We start from the raw sequence: 27930 nt of genomic DNA, 5'->3' as shown, positions 1-27930 counted from the left end.
TAAAGTAAAAATGCACATGAAAAGAAACTTTATTTTCATTTATGTATCAACATATAAAACTTAAAAGTTTGTGATTACCGTACACTGGACTATTAGGTTGAAGCATCTAAATATAATGCATATATTCTGCTCTCTACTGATTCAGTCAACTACCAGCAATTATGAAATAGAAATTTATGTCAATGCTTATTCTATCTTCAATGGTTTTTATCTATTCAATTTAAGACCATGTTCAATTCTACACCACTTTACTCACACCAATTGTTGACCGATATAAAAAAAGACAATATCTCTCTTCTGGTATTTTTGTACTGTTATGACCCAACCACAAGATCATTCAAGGATTTTACTTCTAAACAACTCTCTGGTTACAATAGCTTTAGTAATTTAACATGCTGGTATCCAAGAAATAGATATAAATATATTAGGTACTAAATCAAAACTGCTTATTCATACCAATTCCACTGACAACTTCAGCTATATTACTTTGCCAAGTTACATGTTTGTATATAAAAAAAAAATCATATAAATATTGGATCTGTGACACAGTAAATATAGTAAGAGAGGTACTAAAGAGGAAAGGAACACTCAGATAACTTAATCCTAATTAACTGTCTAGTAATGTATCTGCCCACACTCATATCACAAGCAAAGATGCTTAATCTGTTGAATAAAATCCACCTGTTCAAATTATATCTTGTCTGGTTCGTTTTATTTTTTTTTTTTATAAAAAAATCAAAGGAAGTTACGGTGCTTTGAAAATACAAATTCTCATATAAAGGACATAAACATGAACTTACACATGCTGGAGGAAGTTTAAAGTTATATGAGAAGTAGATTGTCCAAAATGCTTTTCGTACTTGATTCATCTACATGGAAGACTTGAAAAAAATAAATTGAAATCTTGTAAAATAAAATAATTGACAACTTGACTTATTTTTGTTGAACACTACTGGATCTTTATTTTCTTTTATGTAGTATTACAGTACCACATGGATATGGAAATAATAACTTTAACCATACTTCTCAGGTCTCATGAATTAACTTACAATGAAAATTACTGATACTATACAGAAACATTTACACACTTAAAGAAAAATTTGCAATTGCATAAGCTAGTCAGGCGAGTACTAGACTTGACTTAAAAGATGAGAGTATTTCAGGCAACTATCGCAAAGCATGTTTTTTTTCTATTAAAGCAGAGAACAAATCTAAAAAAAATACATAGGCATAACTGATTTAAATAATCGATTTTAATTGTTCAATCAAAAATACTAAGTACTGCCAGACAATAGAATTTCAGGACAGTTTTCTATGAATCTTTACTGCTGGTGAAAATTTGAAAGGAATTTCAATTAATTGAAACCCTTCCAATTCCAACTAAAAAATATAAATTAAATCCAAAGGGGAAGAAATTATATTTCAAAGGAAAGTATTAATCTTACCAACTTGAGCTATGTATGATCTAAACTGAACACTGATGAGAAATGCAGTTAAGCTTTAATACCCTATTGTATTTAGTCAGACACTGGACTGACCCGAATACTTAGCAATCTTCACAGATGTGTAAATATTCTACATTCTCAGTTCATGTAATCGGTGTCTTACAAGAATTAAGAAGAATTTTAACATTAAGAATTCCCTGGATGTTTTGTTTATGCACAAACAGCATTAATGAAACAACTATCCTTGACAAGAAGTTTAAAAATATCAACAACTTAATAACTCTATCCATGTCCTTCCTAATATTCACAAGTGTTACAGTTCAGCCAACATTGTAGTGGATGCCTTCAACCACAAACTAAAAAACTAAAAGAAAATCTATTAGGATAAAAAATCTTCACTTACTGCTTTCCATGAATAAAACCAGGGGATAAAAAATATGCATATTTTGCAAAAGATTTTATGCTACAATAGAAAAAAAGAAACTAAAATAATGGGATTTTTTTTTGTAAACATACCAAATAAACATTGATAGAAGTAACAAAGTAAAATATAAGTATGCTCTCAAATAGAACATGGATTACCCAAATTGAAGATACAAATATCAATTTGATAAAACGAAAGCTAAATATAATGAATTTCAATGTCTTTTTATTTAAAAAAATGAGCATGACTGAGTGAAATAAAAGATCTCCAATTGTCAAAAACTCTAGGTAGTAGGTTGGCCAAGGAACCAGCCACCCATTGAGATTCTACTGCTAGAGAGTTATTGGGTCCTTTGAGTGACTAGACAGTACCACATTGGATCCCTCTCTGGTTATGGTTCATTTTGCCTTTGCCTACACATACACCAAATACTCTGGCCTATTCTTTCCACTTTCTCCTCTGTCCTGACAACACTGAGATTACCAAACAATTCTTCTTCGCTCAAGGGGTCAACTACTGCAATGTAATCGTTCAGTGGGTACTTCCCTCTTGGTAAGGGTAGAAGAGACTCTTCAGCTATGGTAAATAGCTCTTCTAGTAGAACACTCCAAAATCAAACCATTGTTCTCTAGTCTTGGGTAGTGCCATAGCCTCTGTACCATGGTCTTCCACTGTCTTGGATTAGAGTTCACTTGCTTGAGGGTACACTTGGGCATGCTTTTCTATATTATTTTTCTCTTGTTTTTTGAAATGTTTATAGTTTATATATGAAATGTCATTACTGTTCTTAGAATATTTTATTATGATTATTTATTACTTTTCTTGCAGTTTATTTATTTCCCTGTTTCCTTTCCTCACTGGGCTATTTTCCCCTGTTGAAACCCTTGGGCTTATAGCATCTTTCTTTTCCAACTAGGATTATAGCTTAGCTAGTAATAATAATAACAATAATAATGATAATAATAATAATAATAATAAATAATAATAATAATAATAATAATAATAATAATAATAATAATAATAATATATGTAAAGTACTGTAATGATTAATCCTTCCCAAATATTTCTAAAATCCACACATGACGAAAAATACAAAGGGCAGAAGGAGAATCAAAATAAACTAGCTTAGAATCCCAAAAGGATAGATAGCACCCCATAACAATATAAATGTAATTCTTACTCGCTGAGAGCTATTTCTAATGTACAATAAAGGAATTACTGAAAATTTTTGAATTATACAAACATGGAATAATACAAGATAATAATGACACCGTCAATAGTAAATTACAGAAAGATTAAACTATGAGAATTTGCCCAAAATAAAACCAAACTCATCAAATTTTTACACTGCAGCTTTGGTAATTAAGATAATTAAAATTCATGTATTCAAGAACTAGTTTCAGCATACCTTGCAATATAATTTTGAGAACAACAACCTTCCAATATACAACTACGGGAGCACTTTTGATACAGTAAAGCAATACTAATAAGATTGTTGACAGTTTAGTAGATGACTCCTGAAATCGGTTCTCTTAACAAACACTCTCCAACAAAACGAACACGGGAATGCTGGCTTGCATGGATGAGAAACCAGAAGATGACGCATCATTGCAACTCCTTCAAATTTCTGATTGACATGCGGGCAATAAGGACACCTGAAAATAACAGAATATTGTTTTAATTAAGTGCTGTACCCTCTGTGAATCTAATAATCATATGTAATATAGTACTGTAAATTGAATAAAAGATAAAGTGCAATATGAGAAACAACTTTGGCAGAAATATGATAAAGTAAATAAAAACTGCTGCTTCATCTACAATACATGTGACATGGTAGCATCTAAACTTTCTAGATGCTTTGAGGATCTGCATTCAGATGAGTGGGAAAACATTATACAATACCGTACTGTAAATAACAGACTCGTATCATATTAAGGTAGATGAAGAACCTTAATTATATTTTCCTATAGGATACTGTATATAATTTTAGTTCAATCGGGAAGATCTGTATTTCCGAGCACAGCTTGCAGGATGAATATAGAATGTCACACTAATGTTCAACAAAGTATATTTTTAATGTTAAAGTGAAGCCACATTACTCCAAAACTAAAATATCAGAATTTGAGATAACTTTGAAAAGACACTGATATTTCGTTAATGGTCCAAGAGGGGCTTGTGAAATTTCTAAGAGTTGGATTCTTAGTGCTCTTCAGAGGAACCTCGACTTTTCTCCCAGTAACTAAGTGACACACACTTTCAAAATGTTAGTCTATACTTATGATTCTCAAATTGTCTCTTTTATATTCTGCTTGATTTCAAATTTACTGCCGGTCAGCAATAAATGTTAAAAGTCAATTGTTCGCATACAAGAATAAAAACAAATCCACCCCATAAGATGAGACTGTAGACTTTAAACATAGTTGGACATTAAAACATTAAGAGTAGAAGCGTGGTTTTATTACTCCAGCTCAAGAAGGTAGAAAGTATGTACTGTATAGCAAGTAAAATTAATGAAGAATATAACAAACAACCAAAACAAACTTCACCATCAACATCCATCGAATTTCACACATATTGTAGTATAAATCCTTTGAGATTCTGATGATGAAATGATGCCATCCATAAATAATATGGCTATTTCAAATTCAATAAACTTTTAACATATATACGACAATAAATTACAAGTATACCCTAAAAAATTTACAAGTGATATAAGAAAAATACGGTTATGTTCATAAGTTGTCAGGTCAGTGAGTAAATTACCTAACAAGTTTTGGGACCTATTAAAATCTCTCAGAGTTAACTAGTGTGAGATTCAATTATGTACTGTTAAGTTGTAAAGATTAATATGACACACTGACGAGTAATCCAAACTCCAACCGAAGAATGACTTTTAACATTCCCATTTTTCCCTTTACTATTTTGTCCTATTGAATTTCTTTTTTTGGGTCACACCATGATAGAATCCTATTATACAGTATTCTAAAATGATGTCAGGAAGCAAATTTTCTCAATAAACCTATCATTTCACCATTTACACAAATTTCACGTTATACACTTAAAGGACAAACTTAAGAAAAGTTAGAAAATTACTGTTATCTGGATTTTGACTAATCCTTAGTATTGTCTCTCCTACTCCCACCAAGATATCCTAGAATTTGTTTACATTCCATTATTTTCTTCTTAAACCACAAGATGTGAGAATTCAAGGGGTTGGATATTAATATTCAATTAGTAATTATAGATTTTTTGTATGAAAATTTGCTTCATTTCAAAGAATCTTCATCAATATTCATATAGTGATGCAGTATTTTATCTAATAAAATAAGTAGGATAGTGATAATATGATAGTTAAGATACAAGTTGATTGTCACATAAACCTAATTTAGATATTTTTAAGAATTTCTTAAATGCTTCTACCCTGTTATCCTGTTATACAATCTTCAACTGTTGCTGCTTGTTGCAGCTTGGGAATGGCGACAGGCTTGGTGATTCTCTTCTTACTGCAGGTAGCATGAAACATACCATATGTGAGTTTCACAAAAGTATGCGAAATAAGGTTAACTTTCCCTCAAGGACTTTGTGCCCTATGATAAAGCATTTATTGGCCAAAATCAAATGAAACCTAAAAATATAAAGGTGCATGTCTCATATACAATAATGTGTACCTCTATGTTATCAAAAACTCTACACAAGATAAGTTATTGTGAAGATAATTTGCAAGAAATGACTGCCATAATTTCCAATAAAATGACCACAGCAGCAACTAAAGGACCCAATGTCCATCATGAATTGTAAATGACAGGTGTATCTTTGAAGGCAAATATAGAACTACACCTCCAATGATCTGAACTTAAAATTTTATCAAGGGAGAGGTTCTCCAAAACTAAGATATATGGCAAATCCCATGATGTCAAGGGGTCTCACCATAAGCAGTGGAAACAGGCTCATCAAAATTGTGGTGAACCTTAATGAACAGATTCTTCAGTAAGTTTGTGGCATTTTTGGATATAGGAATTGAATAATTCATAATGTTGCGAAGATATTCTTGACTTTGTCTCTAAAGAGTAAATTCCTTGCTAAGTATGTTTTTAACCCCTTCAACACTGATACGTATAAGTGTATGTTTTATCATACAGTAAGAAAGAGATGTAAGGTATACTTCTACATATTTTTTTTTGTTCCCAACAAAGCAAAGCAGTTTTTATACATTGGGAAGGATTTAAGGCAATGTATTGTTTACCAGAGAGTTGCTGAAGCTCAACCCACCCACTATTTTTTTCTGCCAAGCAATATCTGAGGGACGTCGTGACATCTTCATATGAGGTATGTGGAAGGCTTTCTTGAATACTTAGCCAGTGTGCCTCAAGCAATCATTCATGAAAGATTATTGTAGTTTTGTGAGTAAACATTGTGAATTTAAATTCTAAATTATTTTTTTTTTGGCCCTATTTCACAATTATTTCAGTGCATGGTTGATGACAGTGCTTCTGAATTAGGGTCTAAGTACCTGCCAGATAACTCAGATGAGGATACAGTGATAGTAATTACCATACATAGTTTTGTAAGAAAGCAGTGTGAATTCGAATCTTAAATGGTTTTCTCGTTTTTTGGCATCAACTTTTATATATTTTTTTTCAAGGTGATGTGTAATAATAGTGCTTCTGAATCAGTGTATTATCATTAATAACATTACTATTGCAATATTATTATGATCATTATTATTATTATCATTATTACCATTGCATTACTATTTCATTATTGTTGCTATTATTATTGGCTGCAAGTGATTGTTGATATATTGGTGGTCAAACTACTATATATTTAGATTGATTATAAACTGTGGCTTATACGCTATCAATTGGTATGCACATATCACATACTATGTGTATTGTTTGCTTCATAATGAGCACAGAACAGATATATGTTCTATATTTTTCTGCGGCAAAATTGGGCTTCAATTTAACTGAGGGTATACTTATAAAATGGCTCAGAGACCCATTTTTGCAATGGAAATTTTCATGAAAATATCTCTAATATTCATATATACAAATGATATATCATAAAAGTAGGTTTCGGAGAATCATGGTAAGGGTGCACATAAGACTATTATACTTGTCTGACTAATACAGTTGGATTCTGTAGGCAACTAGAGTAATGAGGGTCCGGTTCAAGATTATTATGTGTTTTACCGTAACTCACATAGTACTAATTCAGATAAACTGAACGTCAGAATTTGAAAATATTAGTTCAAAACTTGACACCTGATACCAATACCAAAATGATGTTGAATTGCTGAAAATACTCAAAATTAATGCTGAACTAAACGTTTCTATTACCTGACAGAAGCAGTAATATAAATAAACGCAGAAATTCCTAGTCATAAAATCCTTTCTATAAAACTTATTCTTATTGATCTTGTCACCAAAGCTATTCAAATGAATATTTGTTAAGATTCATTGAAATGATAAAAATCAAAGTAAGAATGTAAGTAAAGAAGGAAACTGGACTGGAACAGCTCAATAAACTGGAGAATTTCATGTGAAGACCATTAAAGAAACTGTGAATAGGCCTAGATATAAATGGAGACACAGGATGACTAAGAACTGACTCAGGGTTTCACATTAATGACATAAATGGTATAAAAGCAGATACTGATAAAAGATACAGAAAAATCTAAATAAAATAGCTTACAAAATGAAAGAGTATAAACTAATCAACTAACCTTCCAGGTAAAGAGATATTATTTTCTTCACTGTTTAGGGACTTTTCATGAACTTTTAACTGTTTACTTTCAGGTTTTGGTGTTGGTGGAATCACTTCTTCCTCCGCTTCAGAAGATTTCTGAACACCTGCTATCGCTGCAAAACCACCTATGGATTCTGTTGAATATCTTCTCCTTCTTTTGGATCTTTTAACCTCTCTGATAGATTGGATCTTATTTGTTTTTACAGCAGAAGATTCTGGAGAATTCACTAGATCTGAGGACTTTTCTCTTACTGGCTTGTCCCCTTGTGATGTGGAAGGAGGTTCAATATCAGGCTCTTCTTTTATTAGCACCAATGGGGTGGATGACATGACAGCAGGTTCTGCTGAGGAAGATCTTGAGGATGTGTTTTCACCTAGAAAAACAATTAAATTACTTCATGTAAGATTCGGGTAAATATTCTAAACCTAATTATAATTCCCAAATGTTTAATAATTTCTATTATTTCCATTACAGCTCACTTCAGCAAGAACACAGTCATATTCCTGGATTTTCACTGACATTAATAAAAGGATTCAATTCAAAAAGTTAAATTGAAGCTGAGAACTGTTACAAGAGAGATTAGACAGCCAAACCAGAAAAGAACAAAGAAAATAGGTGAAAAGTTAAAATCACAGAGTAATAAATAATGAAACGACCAAAGAGTTTTTGAAAGAACAATTTTTCTTGCCTAATATAGACATCATACCTCTAAAGGACTTCTTTTTTTATTCTATTATTCAGTGTATGTACATGGTTGAATCAGGAATAATGTAGCCAATACTTAAATTTTCTTGCTCCTTGTATATTTTAATAACTTTAGCAAGAACCTTAATCACATGTTTCTTTCTCTTTATAGTGGAACAGATAACTGTAACAATCTTTCATTTCTGGAAACAATCACTAAAATTGACACACATGCTTCATGGGGATAGCTTTTTTGGTAAAACCCATTAATCACTTATAAATTTAAGGTGGTGACCATTTTTAAAGATGGACACCATTAAATGTACAGAAATATTACATTTAGCAATAAAATCACAAGACTTGTCCTATTTGAATGATCTTGATGTCAAATCATACATTTTTCACATTGCAAAATCCAAATTTCAATGTATGTACCTAACCATTAGCTTCCTATCATCATATCCGTTCCAGAATCCTAATTTGAGTAAAAAGTGGCCATATCATAGGCCTTATCAGTCCAAAATATAATTGGATGTATATGTAGGCAGTAGGGTTATACTTGTTTCCTACATATGGTCTTGTTACCTTGATGTGTACATTAGAACACTTCTAAACCTTGCATCTGTAGCTGCACAGTGTCGTGCATGCCAGACCAAAGCAGTAGCTTTTGCATCAACCACAGCATTCCAACTTGCATCCATAATGGGTCAGCTGCTAGCAACTCTGCAATGGATGGGAGCTCTGTCCAAACGATCTGACACAGATTTCCTGTCTTGGCTTAGCCCCTGTTGGCACGAGGCTGTATGTCTGGTTGACGTACAGTTGACTGGCTCCGGATACAGCCTGGCTGGTAGGCAAAATGCTTCACATGCTGTTTCATCACTATTCGTCTTGGAGAAATAGCTTTGCATGCCCTTAGTTATATAGTGTAAACATGTCCAACCTCGCACCACAGCACCTTCAGCTATGCTGGTTCTGTTATACATCATGACCACAAACTTCTCCAAGGTCTCCAGGTCTTCCTCACCCACTACTGGCGGGTAATGGCTGAGTATGCTGAAGACACTGGCAGCCTTATAACAAACATCCCCTGGTTACCAAAAAGACTTTCTCCCTTTGTCATAGAACAGTCCCATGTAAACAGGGAATGGGGTCGCCCTGTCTTTGTAGTGTCTGTGATTGCTAATCGTTCTTTGTACCTCGCATAGCAGTTGTACTGATGCAGCTGAGCAATTGCCAGATCTGTCTTTGATACACCAAACATGAAATGAAATTTGATGGCCATTCAGTGTTCAAGCAAGGCCTGAAACTGAAGAAGAATGTGGAATGGCCTGCTCAATGCCCCCCTCATGGAAGGTTCCATCACAATGTGGAGTTGTGGTCCAGCATTTCTTAGTATGATGTTAACTGCTTTGCCAAGGATAATAGCTTTACTATAATAGTTCGATACTTCTCACACGGCAAAGGTCATATCTTTCTGGAAAAACCAAAAGAACACCCATTCCCTGCTTATGAGCTTCCAAATCAGCTATTTCTGACAGCAGAATTTCCTTGAGTCTTGTTGAGTTGACAGCAGGTGCATCAACTGGAGTTAGGTATGAAGAACACTGGAGCTAGGTATGAAGAACCTCTGGTAGCCTCCACTAGATATTTGACTAGCTCAGAGAATATCTTCAGGTGCTTGTTCCTCTTCCAGTCTCAGTCTCTTGGTGGCTCCGGGGTACGTCCTCTATCTCTAATATACAGGTCTACAAAATATGCAAAAGTGTATTTGAGCTCCAGTACAAAAGCATCTCCACTACTGAGTCCTGTATGAAGTTTCCCGTCATTTAAAGTTTGCGCACATTCAAGAAATCTGTTATTAAGGTTCATTGTCATAACTTGTCTAAGTTTTGAGGATGGGGCTTCTTTGTTACATATGAAACGCGTTTTTCCTTCAAGGATGGTTCAACACAGCTTGGTCTGGCATTCTACTGATCTTCTTTTTATGGCTCCAGTCTCATTTTGTTGAATATAAAGCGACCACTTTGTTGATACTGCGCCTTGCCCCTCTTCAGCCTTTATTCAATGCCACCACCTTCATAAAGTTGGGCATGATACAAAATAATAGGCATCTCATTAATTGCGTAAAAGAGATGAATATTAGTCACAATCATTGTGTAGCCATCATGTTCTTGGGGTTGTTGCGTACATGGTGCCTTGAGCTCTTCACTCTTCTTCTGCCCAAGACAGCCCTTGCTCTAGTCAGTCCAGAATTTAGATGGTACTGAATCTATATTTGCTATCTCGGTGAATGTTATTCAACATATCATAAGTATTATAATTATCTGTATTCAGGGAATCAAGGCCGACCATAGTTATAAGCAATAAGGTTATGTGATACAACAAGGTTCGGGAATGAAAATATATGATCTACACATTTACCAATCCATAATCCAGTATCACTTAAGTACTGTGCAATCAGTACACCATTCAGATAAATACATGCAAAGCAATGTAAAGCCCGGTTACCCGTGGCTTGGCTCTCCCAAGCTGGCACATCTATGAAGCTACATGTTATCTAAGGTGATGTGAAGCTTATTAGAAAGCATTTGGGACACTAAACAAAATTACTTCGATATACTAAATAATTATTCTGCTTTTGCCTACACATGCACCAAAAAGTCTGGTCTATTCTTTCCACATTCTCCTCTGTCCTCATACACATGACAACACTGAAATAACCAAAACAATTCCTCTTCGCTAAATGGGTTAACTACTGCAAAGTAATTGTTCAGTGACTACTTTCCTCTTGGTAAGGGTAGAAGAGACTCTTTAGCTATAGTAAGCAGCTCTTCTACGAGAAGGACACTCCAAAATCATACCATTGTTCTCTAGTCTTGGGTAATGCCATAACCTCTGTACTATGGTCTTCCACTGTCTTGGAGTAGAGTTCTCTGGCTTGAGGGTACACTCGGGTACACTATTTTATCTAATTTCTCTTCCATATTTTATGTTAAGGTTTTTTTGTTTATGTCCTCTTCTCCTACGCCTATGGACACAAAGGGCCTCGGTTAAATTTTGCCAGTCGTCTCTATCTTGAGCTTTTAATTCAATACTTCTCCATTCATCATCTCCTACTTCGCGCTTAATAGACCTCAGCCATGTAGGCCTGGGTCTTCCAACTCTTCTAGTGCCTTGTGGAGCCCAGGTGAACATATGGTGAACTAATCTCTCTTGGGGAGTGCTAAGAGCATGCCCAAACCATCTCCAGCTAGCCCTTATCATGATCTCATCCACATTTGGTACTCAAGAAATAATCTCTCTTATAATTTCATTTCTGATCCTATCCTGCCATTTAACATTTAGATTTTGTTTTCAAATCTACTAAATATATTGGAGATTGTTTCATTGTTATACCATGACTCATGTCCATAGAGTAACACCGATCTCACTAAACTGATACATAGTCTGATTTTTATAAGTAATTTCAGGCGATTTCATTTCCAAATTTAACTAAACCGAGCCATTGTTTGGTTTACTTTTTTCAATCTTTCAGAAAACTCCAATTCTAAAGACCCTGTATTGGAGATCATAGTTCCTAAATACTTAAACGATTCTACCTTATTAATCCTTTCTCTCTCCAATGATATTTCATCTTCCATTGCATAATCAGTTCTCATCATCTTTGTCTTTCTTCTCTTTATCTTCAGCCCAATCTTGTCTATTATTTCATGCATTCTGGTAAGCAAGCTTTGCAAATCATGTGGTGTTCTGCTAACAAGGACAGCATCATCAGCATACTCTAGGTCTGCTACTGTAAATTCCTATCACCAATCCATTCCAATCCTTCCCCACCATCTCTTACTGTTCTACACATTACAAAATCCATGAGGAGGATAAACAACATAGGTGACAACACATTCCCTTGGAGTACTCAGCTGTTCACTGGAAATTCATATGATAAGACTCCATTAACATTAACTTTGCACTTGCTTTGCTCATGAAGAGAATCAAATTTACATATTTACATCTATCAAAATGAAAATTTGGTCAGTGCAACTTCTACCTTTTCTAAATCCTGCTTGTTCATCTCTCAGCTTCTCATCAATCTTTCTCTCCAGTCTCTTTAGAATAAGCATACAATACATTTTCATAACAAGTGACGCAAGTGTTATGCCTCTGTAATTATTGCAATTAGTCAGGTCTTTTTTTTTTTTTTTTTTTTTTTTTTTGGTATTTTCACCAACACTCCTAACTCCCATTTATCAGGTTTTGCCTCTTCATGCCACATTCTATAAAATAATCTTGTAAGTAGTCAGGAAGTCACTTCAATTTCGGCCAGTATCATATCGGCAGTTATTCCATCATATACCATGGCTTTCCATCTCTAGTTTTTTTAGGATAGCTTTGACTTCAAACACACTGAATTCATTCATGGGCACATCAAGGTCTTCATCAGCTTCAGGTATGTCAATCAAATTATTCCCTTCATATCTCCTATTCATAACCTCACTAAAGTATTCCACCCAACGTTGTCTTTCTTCATCTTCTGTTGCTATAACAGAACCATCTCTCTTTTTGATGGGTATATGCTTCTACTTCTTTGCCCAAGTAGAGATTTCATTAATATGAGCAATTCTTACACTATAGTCATTTCCTGAATTCATATCTTTGTCAGCCTCATCTGCTTTACTGTCTAAATATTCTCTACAGTCATTTATATAGAAATTATTTATTCTAATGTTTTTGCTGTTCTTAAAATATTTTTTTCCTTGTTTTCTTTCCTCACTTGGCTATTTTCCCTGTTGGGGCCCTTGATCTTGTATCATCCTTCTTTTCCAATTAGGGTTGTAGCTTAGCAAGTAATAATAATAATAATAATAATAATAATAATAATACTGAGCACCATGCTGAGTTTCACAGCAGCAATGCCATCCCGTGTGCCCTGGTTTTGGGTTGACATCCACTCTATTGCTGTAAGGAATACTTTGAGTAAATCTACTGTTTTAAATTTCGATTCTACTTGGTGAAAACTGTATGATTTGACACTAACATCATTCATATATAAGATATCTTTACGATTTTATTGCAAAGTGCAATATTTATGTTATATTCACTGGCATCCATCTTGAAAAATGTCCGCCATCTTGAAATTTTAGGCGACTAACCCGTTTTATCAAAAAAGCCAATTTGGCGTAATAAAAGTGTGAGTTGGAACATTTCCAAAAGAGCCTTGTACAGTATTAGACTATTCTGAATAGTTATTACTTTATAGTAGAAGGTGCAGCAACAATCCACAAGAAAATCAGATTTAAAACACTTGAGAAAAAGAGAAGAAAAGCAAGATCCTGACAAAAGTCTCACAATAAGTATCGAGGTGTTATTCTACACAATTTTGAAGATCTCTTATTGGAACTGACTAACCTAGTGACTGTCTCCAAAACTAAAGATCAGAATATATATATATATATATATATATATATATATATATATATATATATATATATGTATATATACACATGTATTTATATATATTACTTACGGATTAAAATAATTACACAATAAGAACCATTTCATGCATTAATAATTGGGAATAAGATCTTGTCTTCAAATACGGTACGAGATTAGAAATTGTAGGCGTCAAGTTTTGGGACATCTAAACTACTGATAGAAAAGATACCAAAAATGAATTTGCATTACAATGCATTATTGCCAAACACGATACAGAAGGGCGATAAATATTACATTATCATATCCAAAAAGAACAGCATCATAGAATTTTTTTCCCTTATTGATTACCTGAAAAATAAAAAAACTATTTTATATGAGAAGTAGAGATGGAAATATGCTCCTTATAAGTGACAGTGAGAACACTAGCCTCCTTAAAAGCGTAGTATTATGAAACCCACAGCTTTGTTCTTTTGCTGGTTGAATTACCCATTTTACGTGACCAGAATGACCGGTAGATTTTCGAACTAACCACCAAAAATGTTTCGGGGGGTGGGGAATTGTAGACATTTAGAATGTCCTTCTTGAAACACGAAGTGATATTGCCCTCTGGATTTATTACCTGAAACTTTTTGTGACTTTCTTGGAGGAGATTCTGCTTCACTGTTTGAACGCTTTGCTCCCACAAGGCGTTCAAAATCACCTATACTGAAACCGGAAGGCGCTCCCACTTGAGAAAGACCACGACTCGAAATGTACTTCTGTCCTTCATTGAGAGATGTAATTTCTAACATTTCTGCCGTTCTTAAAAACGATTCTAGATCTGCTGCATCTACCGTGGCCTCTCCTCTGTTGAAAAGTTTTAATTATAACAAAAAAGATTATATATGGCAACTTACTAAATTTAATAAAATAATGCCACCCTAAAGCAATGGAAGTTATTGAAAACTAATATTACCCCACATGAATCTCACTTGCATATCATGATAAAAAGAATCTTAATGATAAAATTTGTTATTTGTATACACAGCTGATATTCATACTGACATGTTCTCGAAGCTGACTTGTATTGACGTTAACCATTTTTCTTTAATATTTCCCACTTTCTTCCCATGAAGAGGCTTACGCCTCTCAGTCATCAATGTGCCATGTGGTGACTAATGGCAACGAACCACTCTGTAGCAAGACCACAGCCAGTTCTCTACAATCTCCAAGTTGACACTAAAACTCTATCCTCTTAACTTCATTAGGAGGGACGACATTCATATACATGAACATTACGGGACCATAGAAATAAAGCTTATCAATAAAATTATTTCATGAACCTCCCATGATGTATATATTACTTACTCCAACACTCTGACGAATAAGGGTCACGAATGAAAGAAATAGTAAATAAAAACTTACAAAATATTCCTTAAAGACACTATACTCAATGCAGCGAGAAATGGACAATAGGGTAGGGCACCTGGTTTTAAATGGATTCCTCTTGTTTAAAAACCCTTTCAATACCTATCAATACCTACATACTTCACTCAACATCGTGTATTCTAATTAGGAAAATCTAAACAACCTAAAACTAGTTACATTAATCAAGTGATTTTTTTTCTATGGTACCTAAAGACCAGCAATCTTGGGAAGAGAACCAGGATTCTTTAAAGTAATGTTTTGCAAATATCAATTAGGTTCACCACTGAGCTGATGCTCCATCTCTTTCTAACGAAATATTACTAAAAATTTTTTTTAGAGAATTAGCTGCACTTTAAAGGGTTGAAGGCCACTCATGAATGGCAGAGGCAAGGGACCATGACATTTTCCTATCAAGCAGGCCAATGCCCTAGAGAATGACCATATATGCCTATGATCAGTACCAAAGCCCTCTCTCCACGCCAGCTAGGACCAAGGAGGGCCAGGCAATGGCTGCTGATGACTAAGCAGATAGACATATAGGTTCCCCCAAAACCCCTTCTTTAGCTCTCTCTTTCAAATCTCTCATCTACCTTGGATGCAACTCCTTTTGAGCTTCTCTGATCAATCTTTTGACCAGAAAGAACATAGCCTTTTCGGACAAAGGGCACATAGACTTACTCATCCTACAAAACAAACTAGGAACATAATCTATAATGTCTGCAGTTTTGGCTATTTTATATTTAACAGCCCTCACTGGACAAAGAACCCTATTACTGTATCTGAACTACACCAAATTTCCTTTTCCAAAGAAGGAATTTGAAAGAATTGTGGTAAAACGTTAGTCTTAAGATAATTCTTAGCTCTGAATGTAAGCAAAAGAGATGAGATCATCTTATGATCTCCAAAATGTACCTCACAAGAAAGAGCTTGCAGTTCTCTAATTCTCTTAACTGATGCTAACGCTACTAAGATTAGAGTTTTAGCCAAGAGATCTTTAATAAACAGATTTACCAAAGGTTCAAAATCCGAACCTGTCAGAGGTTGTAATACTACACCTAGATAGAAAAATATTCTTCTGATTAATGGAGATTTTTTTTCAATAATAGACCTATATACATCAGCAACAATACCTGATACAGATTTATATATCCCTTGAGGTTTGTGTACAATATTAATCATGGCTCTATATCTTTTAATAGCTGTAATGGAGAGATCCTATTCATAAAAAAAGGAAAAGCAATATTTTAACAATAATATTCAAACTAGTCCTAGTTGCTGACACATTTCTAGACCTACACAAATCAAAATAAACATTCCATTGCCTCTGATAAGAACTTATTTGCTGACTGTCTTTTATAACCTAAAACATACAATTTAGAGGGCATCAGAAACCCTTTGGCTCGGAGAAAAAGTTGGATACTCTCTATGCGGTTAGTCGTTGCCTGTAAGGGTTCAGTGTACGGCTTTCGAAAGAGGTTGTCTTTTTTAGGCAAATAAGGAGCCACTGCCATCATCCTGCTCTTCATTGATGCCCTGAATTTGTTGGTCATCTGGCATTCAAATCTGCATTCAACAATTCCTGTAAGAGGGCATCGGCTTTCCATGCTAGGATATCCTGAACGGGTGAATAAAACACACCTAATTTCCCTTTTAGAGATGTTGCAAACATGTCTACATTCGGATGCCCCCACCATTTCCAGATCTCTAGACATACTTCCAGAAACATAGACAATTTGTTTGGAAGAGTTCCCTTTTTTCTACTTCGATTAATCTGCTAGAATGCTCAATTTCCATGGTATAAACCAAGGGATAACAAATATTCTTTTCACATTCGTCCAAATCAATAGTTCTTCAGCTATCTTGTACATGAATTTCAACTTGGTTTCCCCGTTTCTGGATATAAATTAATATCATCGTGTTGTCTGAAAATACTGCCAAGCATTTTCCTAAAATGCAAGGCTCTTGCACCTGAAGAACTACGAAAACAGCTGGAAGTTTCAGGATACCGTTATAAAGAGTTGACTTGTGCGTTGTCCATTTCTCTGAAAGATAAATAAAAACCAGCATTGCTTCTCAGCCTTCTTATGAAGGATCCGTGAACAGAGATAGATCCAAAATTATCACCTCAAAGGAACCTCCCTGGGAAAATTAAAGAGAATTACCTAACTACCTCATCATTTGAAGTTGGTTTTGCATAATTGGGACAGAGATCGTACCCAGATCACTCCAACATTGATTGAGATGATATTGGAACACCATCATCCTCAGGTATCCCATCGAAGCAAACTTCTCTGAGGAAGTCATGGTCCCTAGCAGCCTCATCCCTATCCGAACTGAGCTAATTTCATCCTCTTGAACTTTTCTAATATCAGAAGAAAAGATCAAATCCTCTTTTACGACAGAAAAAAAATGAAAAGGAATTGAAGCTATTATCATTCACAAATACTTCAAATTAACCAGGATTCCTAACCTTTGCAGAAACCTGAGTACACATCTCTTGAACCTGAATCCTTTACAGTAAGGCATTAAAAATCGGGTATAACAGGACTCTGATGCCCAAATACCTTAACCACCTAGAGACGAGAGCCATCAGAGACTTGTGGACCCATCCTGAGCCCTAAACATAAGCACTTGAACTGGTACGCTTTTGATCCGCTTACGAACCGAAGGAATTTCCTCAAATTCATATGCATAGGAATGTGAAAGTAATGTACCAACCGTGTGTCACACGATCGTACATAGTAATGACATTTCATTTTGTGTATATATTATTCTTGTATCTTCGCTCTCCCCTCGCACTGATAAGAACCTGAAATAACATGTCTGTTTTTCTCACCGTTAACTGTTAACCGGTGCGGTGTGGGTTGAACATGAAATTGCCTGTTATGTCTTTTGTGCCTTTTTTGCCTGGAGTTTATGTATATAAAAACGGATGTTCTCTAATAAAGTCACTCAGTTGCTTTCTTCCGCCTTTAAGTCACAACCTTCTCTCGGCTCGTCACATTGGTGACCCCGGAGTGACTCGCTCCTCCCGCCTCCCCCCCCCTTCACTGTTACTATGACGCCCTCAAAGCATACCTTCTGCAGCAGTACTCGCCGTCGCTAGCCGCCCGTATAGCAAAGCTTTTTCAGCTCTCTCAACAACCGTTGGGGGACCAAAGGGCTTCGGTTACCCTCAGGGAAATGACCAGTATCACTTGCCTGCAACCTGCCGCAGACGGCTCTCCTAGTGAAGTGAACCTGCTTCGTGCCCTTTGGGTAAGCCGCTTACCCGAACCTGTACGTGCTGCCATACCCGATGTCGATAGTTTACCCATAAAGGACTTGATGACCAAAGGCGACGCACTTATGGACAGCCACTTTACGACCTTCAAGACCTCCATCAATGCTTCCACTCCTGACGAAGAGGACACCTATTCAACGTCACCCGAAGCAGACGTGAATGCCGTAGGACACACACGCCTATGAATGCCGTAGGACACACACGCTTATGAATGCCGTAGGACACGCCTATGAATGCCGTAGGACACACACGCCTATGAATGCCGTAGGACACACACGCCTATGAATGCCGTAGGACACACACGCCTACCCCATGACGAGCCAGAGCGGCAACAAAGCCACCATCATCCACCACTCGCTCACGCCCCAACCAACGACTTCTACAGCCACTCACTGCCGCAGTTTTGCTACTACCACTCCAGATCAGGGCGCCCTATTCAACATGAACAGTATGTTAATTTTAGGAGGGGAGCCATGTACCAACCGTGTGTCACACAATCGTACATAGTAACGACATTTCATTTTGTCTATATATTATGCTTGTATCTTCGCTCTCCCCTCACTGATAAAAACCTGAAATAACATGTTTGTTTTTCTCACCGTTAACTGTTAACCGGTGCGGTGTCGGTTGAACATGAAATTGCCTGTTATGTTTTTGTGCCCTTTTTGCCAGGAGTTTATGTATATAAAAATGGATGTTCTGTAATAAAGTCACTCGGTTGCTTTCATTCCGCCTTTGAGTCACAACCTTCTCTCGGCTCGTCACAGTAAGCATCTGTACGGTTTATCGAAAACACCCAGTCTCCCTTCTTACTGTCCCAAGCATTATTTAGGACTCTGGGGCATTTTCATCGAAAGCTTGGCTAGAACTGTAAATTTGTTGAGGCTTGAAACATGAAACAACAGTCCCCAACCACCTGAAACTTTGGCCACAGGGAATAAATAGTGTGAAGGTTACACAGTAAAAGATGAAGAAATAATACCAGAGTGCGAGCCTCTAACAATATCTCTGTTAAGGCCTAAATATTTACTGGACTTCTTATTTTGTATAAAAGAAGCTAATGAAATCGAGCTTATGAGGCTCATCACTTATTAAATCAAGAAAGTTTGTTAATGGCTGAAGATTCGCTCCAGGCTGAGGGGTAGATATTGACTGAGGGTTTGCTAACAGCTGAAGGCACATTGATAACTAGCCTAAACTTCCATGGATTTTTTTTCCATAAGTTAAAGCTAGTTTCTTTTACACTTGGAACTGTCAATCTGTTCTGCTACTAATTTAACATACTTTCTTCACAACATTTATTCAAATCAGAATACTGTCCCTGGCACGAAACACAAAGAGAATAAAGATCAGGATTGCCCAGAAACAATTTTGGTAAACTTGAACAATCCACAGTGGAATTAGCTTACTAACAAATCTAGACGACATTTTCAAAACTATACTAAAAGTATTTTGAAATATGGACCGGGCAAATATGTCTGATGAAGTACAGTGAACCCTCGCTACTTCGCGGTTCGACCATCGCGGATTCACCACTTCGCGGATTTTTTCCATAACCCATATATATACAGTAATATATATATATATATATATATATATATATATATATATATATATATATATATATGTATATATATATATGTATGCATGTATTTATGTATATATGTAGGTATGTATATGTGTATACATATAAATATATATATACACACACACACACACACACACATATATATATATATATATATATATATATATATATATATATATATATATATATATATATATATATATATCTAGAGTAGGAAGATGTGATGTAGTTCTAAGGGAAAAGTATGGGAAATATGTCTGGGTAATAAGCAAAGCTCTACCTCCAGTTTGTTTCTACATTATGATCAGAGATAAATGTAAACAAAACATTGGTTGCCATTTTTTATCGTGCTTTTTAGCATGTTTAGGAAATGCATGATATAAAATCACCTTTAATATTTGTGCCTGTTTTAGTTTAGGGTACTGTAGTACATGCATTAAGTGTTCTGTACATTAAAAGGTAGTTTGTTAACAGTACTACGTACAAGGGAAGGTTTTAAAAGTCTGAATATACATGTTGAATAAATAGGTAAATATGGTGTCACTACTTCGCGGATTTTCACCTATCGCGGCCGCGACTGGAACCTATCTACCGCGATAAACGAGGGTTCACTGTAGTCGAAAAGAATATTAAAGAAAATTGGGTGCGGTCTTACCACACTGGTTATTTGCCATTAGTCACTAGATGGTACATTGGTGTGAGGAGAATAATATATATATATATATATATATATATATATATATATATATATATATATATAGGGTAGTGTCGATATAATAAGACCAGTGTTAATGTACAGACAGGAAACGTGGGCTCTACCACAAAATGAGGAAGCAGGGCTTGAAAGAACAGAGATGAAAATGCTGAGATGGATTATGATAATATCACTGCCTGAAAGTTTGAAAAATTATGAAATAAGAAGAATGGCAGGCATATTAAAGATTAGAAATGATTAGAGTGTCACGACTGAGATGGTGTGGGCACGTGTTGAGGATGGATGGTGGGAAGGGAGTGAGGGGGGCTTAGGAGGATTGGAGGAGAAGATCGAGAGGGATGCAGATAATTAGATGGCGAGATAAGATGAATGATGATTTTATGTTTCATAGAAGAGGTTTAGGAGAAGAGGATGCCTTCGATAGAGGGTATTGGAGAGAGCACATCAGGCAACCAACCCTTTAATGTACAGAAGAGGGAGATAGAAGTTCGCTTCGAGAACAATGTATTATGAGCATCAGGGGATGTTCATGATATAATTCATATTCATCATCATATAACAGAAAAAATTTAAATAATTTCTCGTTGCATTTCAAGGGTTACAAAACATCTTAGAACTTTAAAATGCCATACCTAGACAAAAAAATTCAACTAAAAATTATAATACACTCCTACCTAATGAGGAGGTACTTACAACACATAAACTACTACCCCTCACTGGATAGGTTCCAGAGATTATTTTAGTTCAGGAAAATCATCGTTATACAAATATTGAATGTCTAAGAAATCAATTCAGTATTCCTTATAAAATGTCTTTTATTCTTTGTGAGAATTCCCTTTATAAAACATTTTATATCTAAAGCAAAGAGCGTTTTAACACTGCCATTATCTTTAATACATGGTGAAGTGTCTTTAGTTTTATGAAGTAAAACAAAGTTTTTATACATTTCATAATCAAAGAATATGGAATATTGATAAAAGTTTAAAGTGATATATTTCTAGTTGGCTTTATGAGTAATTTTGCTTTAAGATAGTTAAATTCAGACACTTTCCCTCACACACACACCCACACCTCTAAAGGAGTGTGGATGTAAGCATAATGACCTCCACCAGGTAAGATTAATTAAAATAAACAGAATTTCAATCATAATATCCATTATTTCATTACTTACCAGGAAGCCATATATTGCCCCCTCTCTAATTTTTGGTGATGTTAAGAGATTTATTAGTTTATAGTATATTTCTACTCCGAAGTTATGAGGGTTTTAGAGTACCCAAGTCAAATCGTATTAAAATTTCCATTCACAGATGGCGTTGCTGGACCAAAAATCTCTTAAAGGAGTAAACAGTAAATGGACGGGAGCGAGAAAGGAATTGTTACCTCCACCAACGAAGTTGGAAGGTGGTTATGTTTTCGCCCCTCTTTGTGTGTGTTTGTTTGTGAACAGCTTCCTGGTCACAATTTTAATCATAGAGTAATGAAACTTGCAGGGATTAACTGTTATGTAAAAAGCTGGAAATGATTAAATTTTGGAAGATCAATGTCAGAGATCAAGGTTACGGTCAAACCAAATGTCCAATTCACGTAATCAGCCATAAGTTTGGACACCATTGTCACAAAGACTTCAAACTTGGTTCAGATTTGAGTGGATGAAAAACAACGAGTCCAAGGTCAAAGTCAAGCAAAAGGTCAAATTCTGGTCATCAATCATACGGCCACAATTCTAATCGTAAAGTAATTAAACTTGCAGGGATTTTAAACAGTTATGCAAAAAGCTAGGAATGATCAATTGATTCTGGGAAAGGCATGCTGGTTTCGAGATATAAGTGGTCGCGGCGGAGGTCTGCACCCTCAGAGTGGTTTTCTAGTTATCTTTTTATTAGGTTTGAAAGCTGTAAGCTAGCTTTGAGAAGGTAAGCACAATGAATACAAATAAGTCTTGAAATAATAAATGTTACGATCAAAATTCTGTTATTGTAGTACAAAATCCTGGTCCCTACATTAAATTATTATTAAGATACCAACCCTTTGAAAGATAAGTCTTTAGTATACTTTGACCTACAGGCTGTTTATAATCCTCAATCTAATATAAAAATGGAAATGTATATACTGTCAATGTTTGCACAAGAGAACAGGAAAAAGAAAAAGATAACAGCTTAATCAAAACAATCATTGAAGAGGATAAAAACGAAGTACAGTCGATGGTTAATTTTCATTTCATAAAGATAGTATTAAAAAATACCATACTGTATACAGTATGTGGAGAAGAATCTACCAAATTAGAGTATAAGGTTCAAGACAAAAGAAGCATAAACAATTCGAAGACTGTAGCAAAGGTAAAATCTCTTCCGTAAATCTATCTTGTAAATTAGGAAAGTATTATTTTTCCAATAGTTTTTGCTATCACTATTAATGTTGTCAAATGAAATGGTCACTAAACGAAGAGTAGGTGTAAGGTGTATTGTAACCACTTTGGGTTATATGCATAGTGCAATCCATTTGCTGTATTTATAGATTCTGCCTTTAGACCCCATATCTAAGAAAAATATCTCAAGAATTATTATTATTGCGACATGACTGGATTAAAAGCTGAACGCTTTACAAACAATAAAATTCACTGACGCAAACAGTTAGATTTTAATCTTTCCGGAACAAAACACAGTAACACTAACGTGTAGATAAAATGGATGATGTTACGGAGCTCTGCAAACTTGACGTCACGAAGAAGCACTACACTCTGGACGTTCTGTTCACGACTCAGTACTTGACGGAAATACGAACTTGCGAGGCAAAGAACAATCTGAAAAAAAATGTAGAAGCACTCATAAACATTAGGTTTCATATACAAAATACAGTCGCAGTAGTATAAAAAAAATCGTATAAAAGCCCAAACCTATATTTTATTACCTGACCACATAGATGTAAATCATTATTTGCATTGCAAAGTGCATAGATTTGAATGTTGTATCACTAGTTACTGCAAAACTACACTTGCTGCTAGTAAACATTTAATTTCAATACGATTTCTCAAGAAGTTTGAGGAGTAACAAGTTGATATAACTGCTCATTTATTATAATTTGGAAGCAGTTGCATAATTATGAAATATATACAAAACAATCTTGAAGCCTGTATCACACATGAAGTAAGGAACCGAAATTAGTAAAAAATAAATGTAAAAAAAAAATTCTATGGCAAACGTGTTCATCTCTAAACTAATAGTTAGACGGGGGACCGACCACTAATCCTTTTAAATGAAGATTAACAGTAAAACCTAATCAAAAAGGTAAATATCATATCCAGTGCCAACAGACATCCATATTCAGATCATATTAACCCCGCAAAGCATATAAATGGTAATAATCATACAAACCATATCATGTATGGTAATCATTGTCTTGTGATGAGATATCAGTAAAAGTTTTTTAAAAGTTGACTTCAAAATTTCCCACTGCTTTAATGTATTTTCCATAAATCGATTACTTACTCTGTGAGCTCGTAAACTCTGACCCTCAGCTGTGATTGTTACGTCAGTAAAAGTATCATCTCGTAGAAGTTGGTCCAACACAGTTGTACAGTGCGCTTCCTTTTTCAGCAAATATGGACCTGTTAAACCTGGAATGATTTAGAAAATATTATTTTTTTAAACCAACATGAAAATAGTAGTAGTTTCGTTCAGTAGAACTATTCACAATACACTGGAGAAATATTCATTTTATAGAGCTTTAAGTATTTATTGTATCGTACTTTAGTTTTTTTTTTTTTTTCAAGGGAAGAACACACCATAAGAGGACTTTATGAGGACTACATTCAGTATCCATTTGATTAAAAAAAATCAGATATATTAACAAAAAGTCTAATTTCTTCGATAGTCACCAAAGATCTAACATAAAAGAAATTATGTGCAACACCACCAATTTTAATAACGTAAAGTTTCTAGTCCAGGCTTTTGTCAAAACGACCCAACCTAAAGAACTACAAACAAGATGAAAAAAAAAGTCCAAGAAGCAATAAAATATATTTACCCTTTTTAATCAGTTCTGTGAAAGGCCATAAAAAAGATTTATCACGTCAGTTGTAACGCATAAAGTTGACTACAAAATTGAAAACATCAATACTCTATTCAAATGATTCCAATACCCTTTAAATAAACTATATAAAAATTTTCAAGTGCTTTATTTTCTGGAGGTAAATGTTCCCCTTGGAATTACCACATAGTGGTCCTTCTATAACAACATCCTAAATTCCTATCTCTCCCCAGACCCGTGGAGAGTAGTACGGTTGAATAGGTTGGTGACCTTAGAATTTTCTACCTACTCCATACTCTACTTCCAGTAATCTTTTTCTTTCTTTCCGTAACAATAACTAATCCCGTCCCATAAAATATTCCTAATATAGCTATATTTTTTTCAACATATCTTTCCTACTAATATCTTTTGATAGCTTTTTGCTATAATAGCGTACAAAGTTTGGGAGCTCTTCCGTTTTCCCAGTTTTTTTTCTTAGTTACAATTAGTATATCATGCAAATTATGGGGTATGAAGTTGAATCCTAACAAAACTCAAAGTAGGAATGTAAGTAGATCGACGACAGTGCCTCCTCAACATTTAGATCTCTGCATTGGTGATGTTTCTTTAACTATATGCAACTCTTTCAAAATTCTATGTGCAATTCTTCATTGTAAATTTACTTTTGAAAAGCACTGTAAGCCATTTTTTCTTCAATAGCAAAAATAATAGACCTATTAAGAAAGTCTTTGAAAATATTTGGTCATCAATCAACCCCGAGGAAATGTTTTAATTCTTTCATTCTACCTTGTTTCGAGTGTTGTTCTTCAGTCTGGTGTTCAGTCACTGACTATCTTAATTTGTTGGATTTATAAATCCGACACTGACATTCAGTTAGTTCTTTGTAAATGTTGCACACGGTGTTTTCATAAAATTCTGATTATCCTTTGCATTTAGATTTTCCCAGGCTGTACAATTCTGCCTTCTCCATCATAAGCCTCAATACTATACAGTACTCTAGAAGTTTCATTCCAGCTGTAATCAGATTGTGGAATGATCTTCATCTGGTGATTGAATCGGTGGAACTTCAAACTTGTTGCAAATATGCTACCTAGCTGTTGAACAGGCTGACAAGGTAATTTTCATGTTATTTTAACGTTGTTACTGATCTTGGACAAATATTTTGATTTATTACTTCTCATATATAATTTATTTGTTATTTCCTTTCCTCATTGAGTTGCTCTACCGATCGGAGCCCTTGAGCTTATAGCATCCAGCTTCTCCAGCTAGGGATGTAGCTTGGCTAATAATAATAATAATAATAATAATAATAATAATAATAATAAGAAGAAGAAGAAGAAGAAGACGAAGAAGAAGAAGAATTAAAACAGTAATGATAACAACAACAAAATAATAATAATAATAATAATAATAATAATAATAATAATAATAATAATAATAATAATAATAATAATAAAGAGCAATCACAGTTTTCAGATCTCCGCCAATTAATATTGACAGCATCTAACTGAAGTCTACGGACATCACCTCCCACTTTTCATATGGTGATTGTACAGTAGATGGCGAAAAGTGCAATGCTGATCCACAATCGTGATCTTGATCCGCATCACCTCCAAATTATCATGGTTTCTTACAATGCCTAATATCTATCCAGTGTTAAAATTTGGTGAAAATCCAATGTGTCAATTATCTTTAAAATTGTGAAAAATGCAAATCCCGATCTAGAATCCGGATTTGGTATCGAATCATCTCCAGAAGTTAATGAAGCCGTCCATGACCAGAGATCTATCTCTGGTGAAAATTTCGTATAAATCTGTCAGTTTGTTTTAACGTTATCTTTAAACTGGTGGAAAATGAGAATCCGGATCTAGAATCCTGATCCGGATCATCAAAATTTAATGGGGCGTCCATGACCGGAAAATGTCATCAAAATCCGTCAAGTAGTTTTGAAGTAATCGTGTCCACAGACACACACAGATGAACAAATAAATAAACTGACTCGATTTTATAACTCAGCGGAGGTAATAAACAATCCTGTCCACAGAAAAATAAATAAATAAACAAACAGACTAGAAAATATAACCTTCTTGGGAGAAGTAAAAGTATTTTTTTTCAATCTCTATTCCAGAGTATTTTATGTTATCTATTACTTTTAGATCCTATGTATATCTTTTTTCATATTATGCTTCAATATACGACTCGTATCTTTGTTCGTTTCTAGCCTACAATCCTTACACATATTTATTTAAAAAGTATTTATTTTGACTTAATAGAACAGTTCCCACTTATTTATTATTTCGTTTTCACTCTTTCTTTTCTTTCTCAATCGTTTATAATTCGATACTTTATTAATCAGAGTGGTTGTTTACCCCTTCTACTGCATTAATTGCTTTTGATTGTATTTTATAATTTATGATTATTTCTATTATTTTTTCTCTCTCTTATTATAACCACACGCTTTTCAAAGTATCTAAATTACTTTCGGGCTTTTCTTTCTTTTCTACACAATATTATAATACAAATACTGTACGTTGTCTTCTGTAATTCTCTTTTGTAAATCCAGTCTTTTTTTATTTGCATATTTCTTTTTAGGGCGTTTTTCTATTTCGTCCATCAAAATATCCATGATTTTTTAAAATGATCTTGGTCAGCGCTTTGGATCGAAGATATCTAATTTTATCTTTATAATCTCTTTTCTTTTACTTTTTTTTTCAATTTCGTCGGGTTTGTTCTCCATCTCATTTTGTATGCTTTTAGTAATTACTTCTAATCACTAATTTTCTTTGATTAAGTTTTATATATATAAGGTTTTCGTCCATTCAGTCTTGCAGCTTTTTTTTTTTTTTTTTTTTTTTTTTTTTTTTTAAGGATTCACTGTACCCTTTCTTCTATTGCGTTGGGATTTTCCATTGGTCTCGTTTTCATAACAGGAGCCATCACATGCTCTCTAGGGAACGTCTGTCCTAATTTCACGTTTTATTCACTTTCTATCTCATTTAATTTTTCTACTATCTCAAACCTCTTTCAACTTATTCTATTCTATTTTATATATATTATATATACATTTATTTCTATTTTCTCTTTTGCATCTTTATGTCAACATATCTCCCTTTTTCATAAAATTTTCCTCTTCCCCTTTAGTTTATCAGCATTTTTTACTACCATTCTTTACTTCA

The 27930-nt window shown here is 34.5% G+C and overlaps 1 protein-coding gene across 1 annotated transcript in view; it reads right to left on the bottom strand.

Moving 5' to 3' along the window:
* Nucleotides 1-515: 515 nt before the first annotated feature.
* LOC137654580 (uncharacterized) overlaps nt 516-27930 on the bottom strand; it is a 77230-nt gene continuing 49815 nt past the window's right edge. The window contains exons 5-9 of the mRNA XM_068388332.1: nt 24214-24341; nt 23401-23528; nt 14355-14581; nt 7595-7991; nt 516-3524 (exon numbers count right to left, since the gene is read on the bottom strand). Of these exons, the coding sequence (XP_068244433.1) occupies nt 3353-3524; nt 7595-7991; nt 14355-14581; nt 23401-23528; nt 24214-24341 (1052 nt within the window). The 3' untranslated portion in view covers nt 516-3352. The remainder of the gene's footprint in view (nt 3525-7594; nt 7992-14354; nt 14582-23400; nt 23529-24213; nt 24342-27930) is intronic.

This window comes from Palaemon carinicauda, chromosome 15, assembly GCF_036898095.1.
Source record: "Palaemon carinicauda isolate YSFRI2023 chromosome 15, ASM3689809v2, whole genome shotgun sequence".
NCBI lineage: Eukaryota > Metazoa > Arthropoda > Malacostraca > Decapoda > Palaemonidae > Palaemon > Palaemon carinicauda.
Note: the sequence above shows the minus strand (reverse complement) of the source record. Positions and strands in the feature narration are given on the sequence as shown.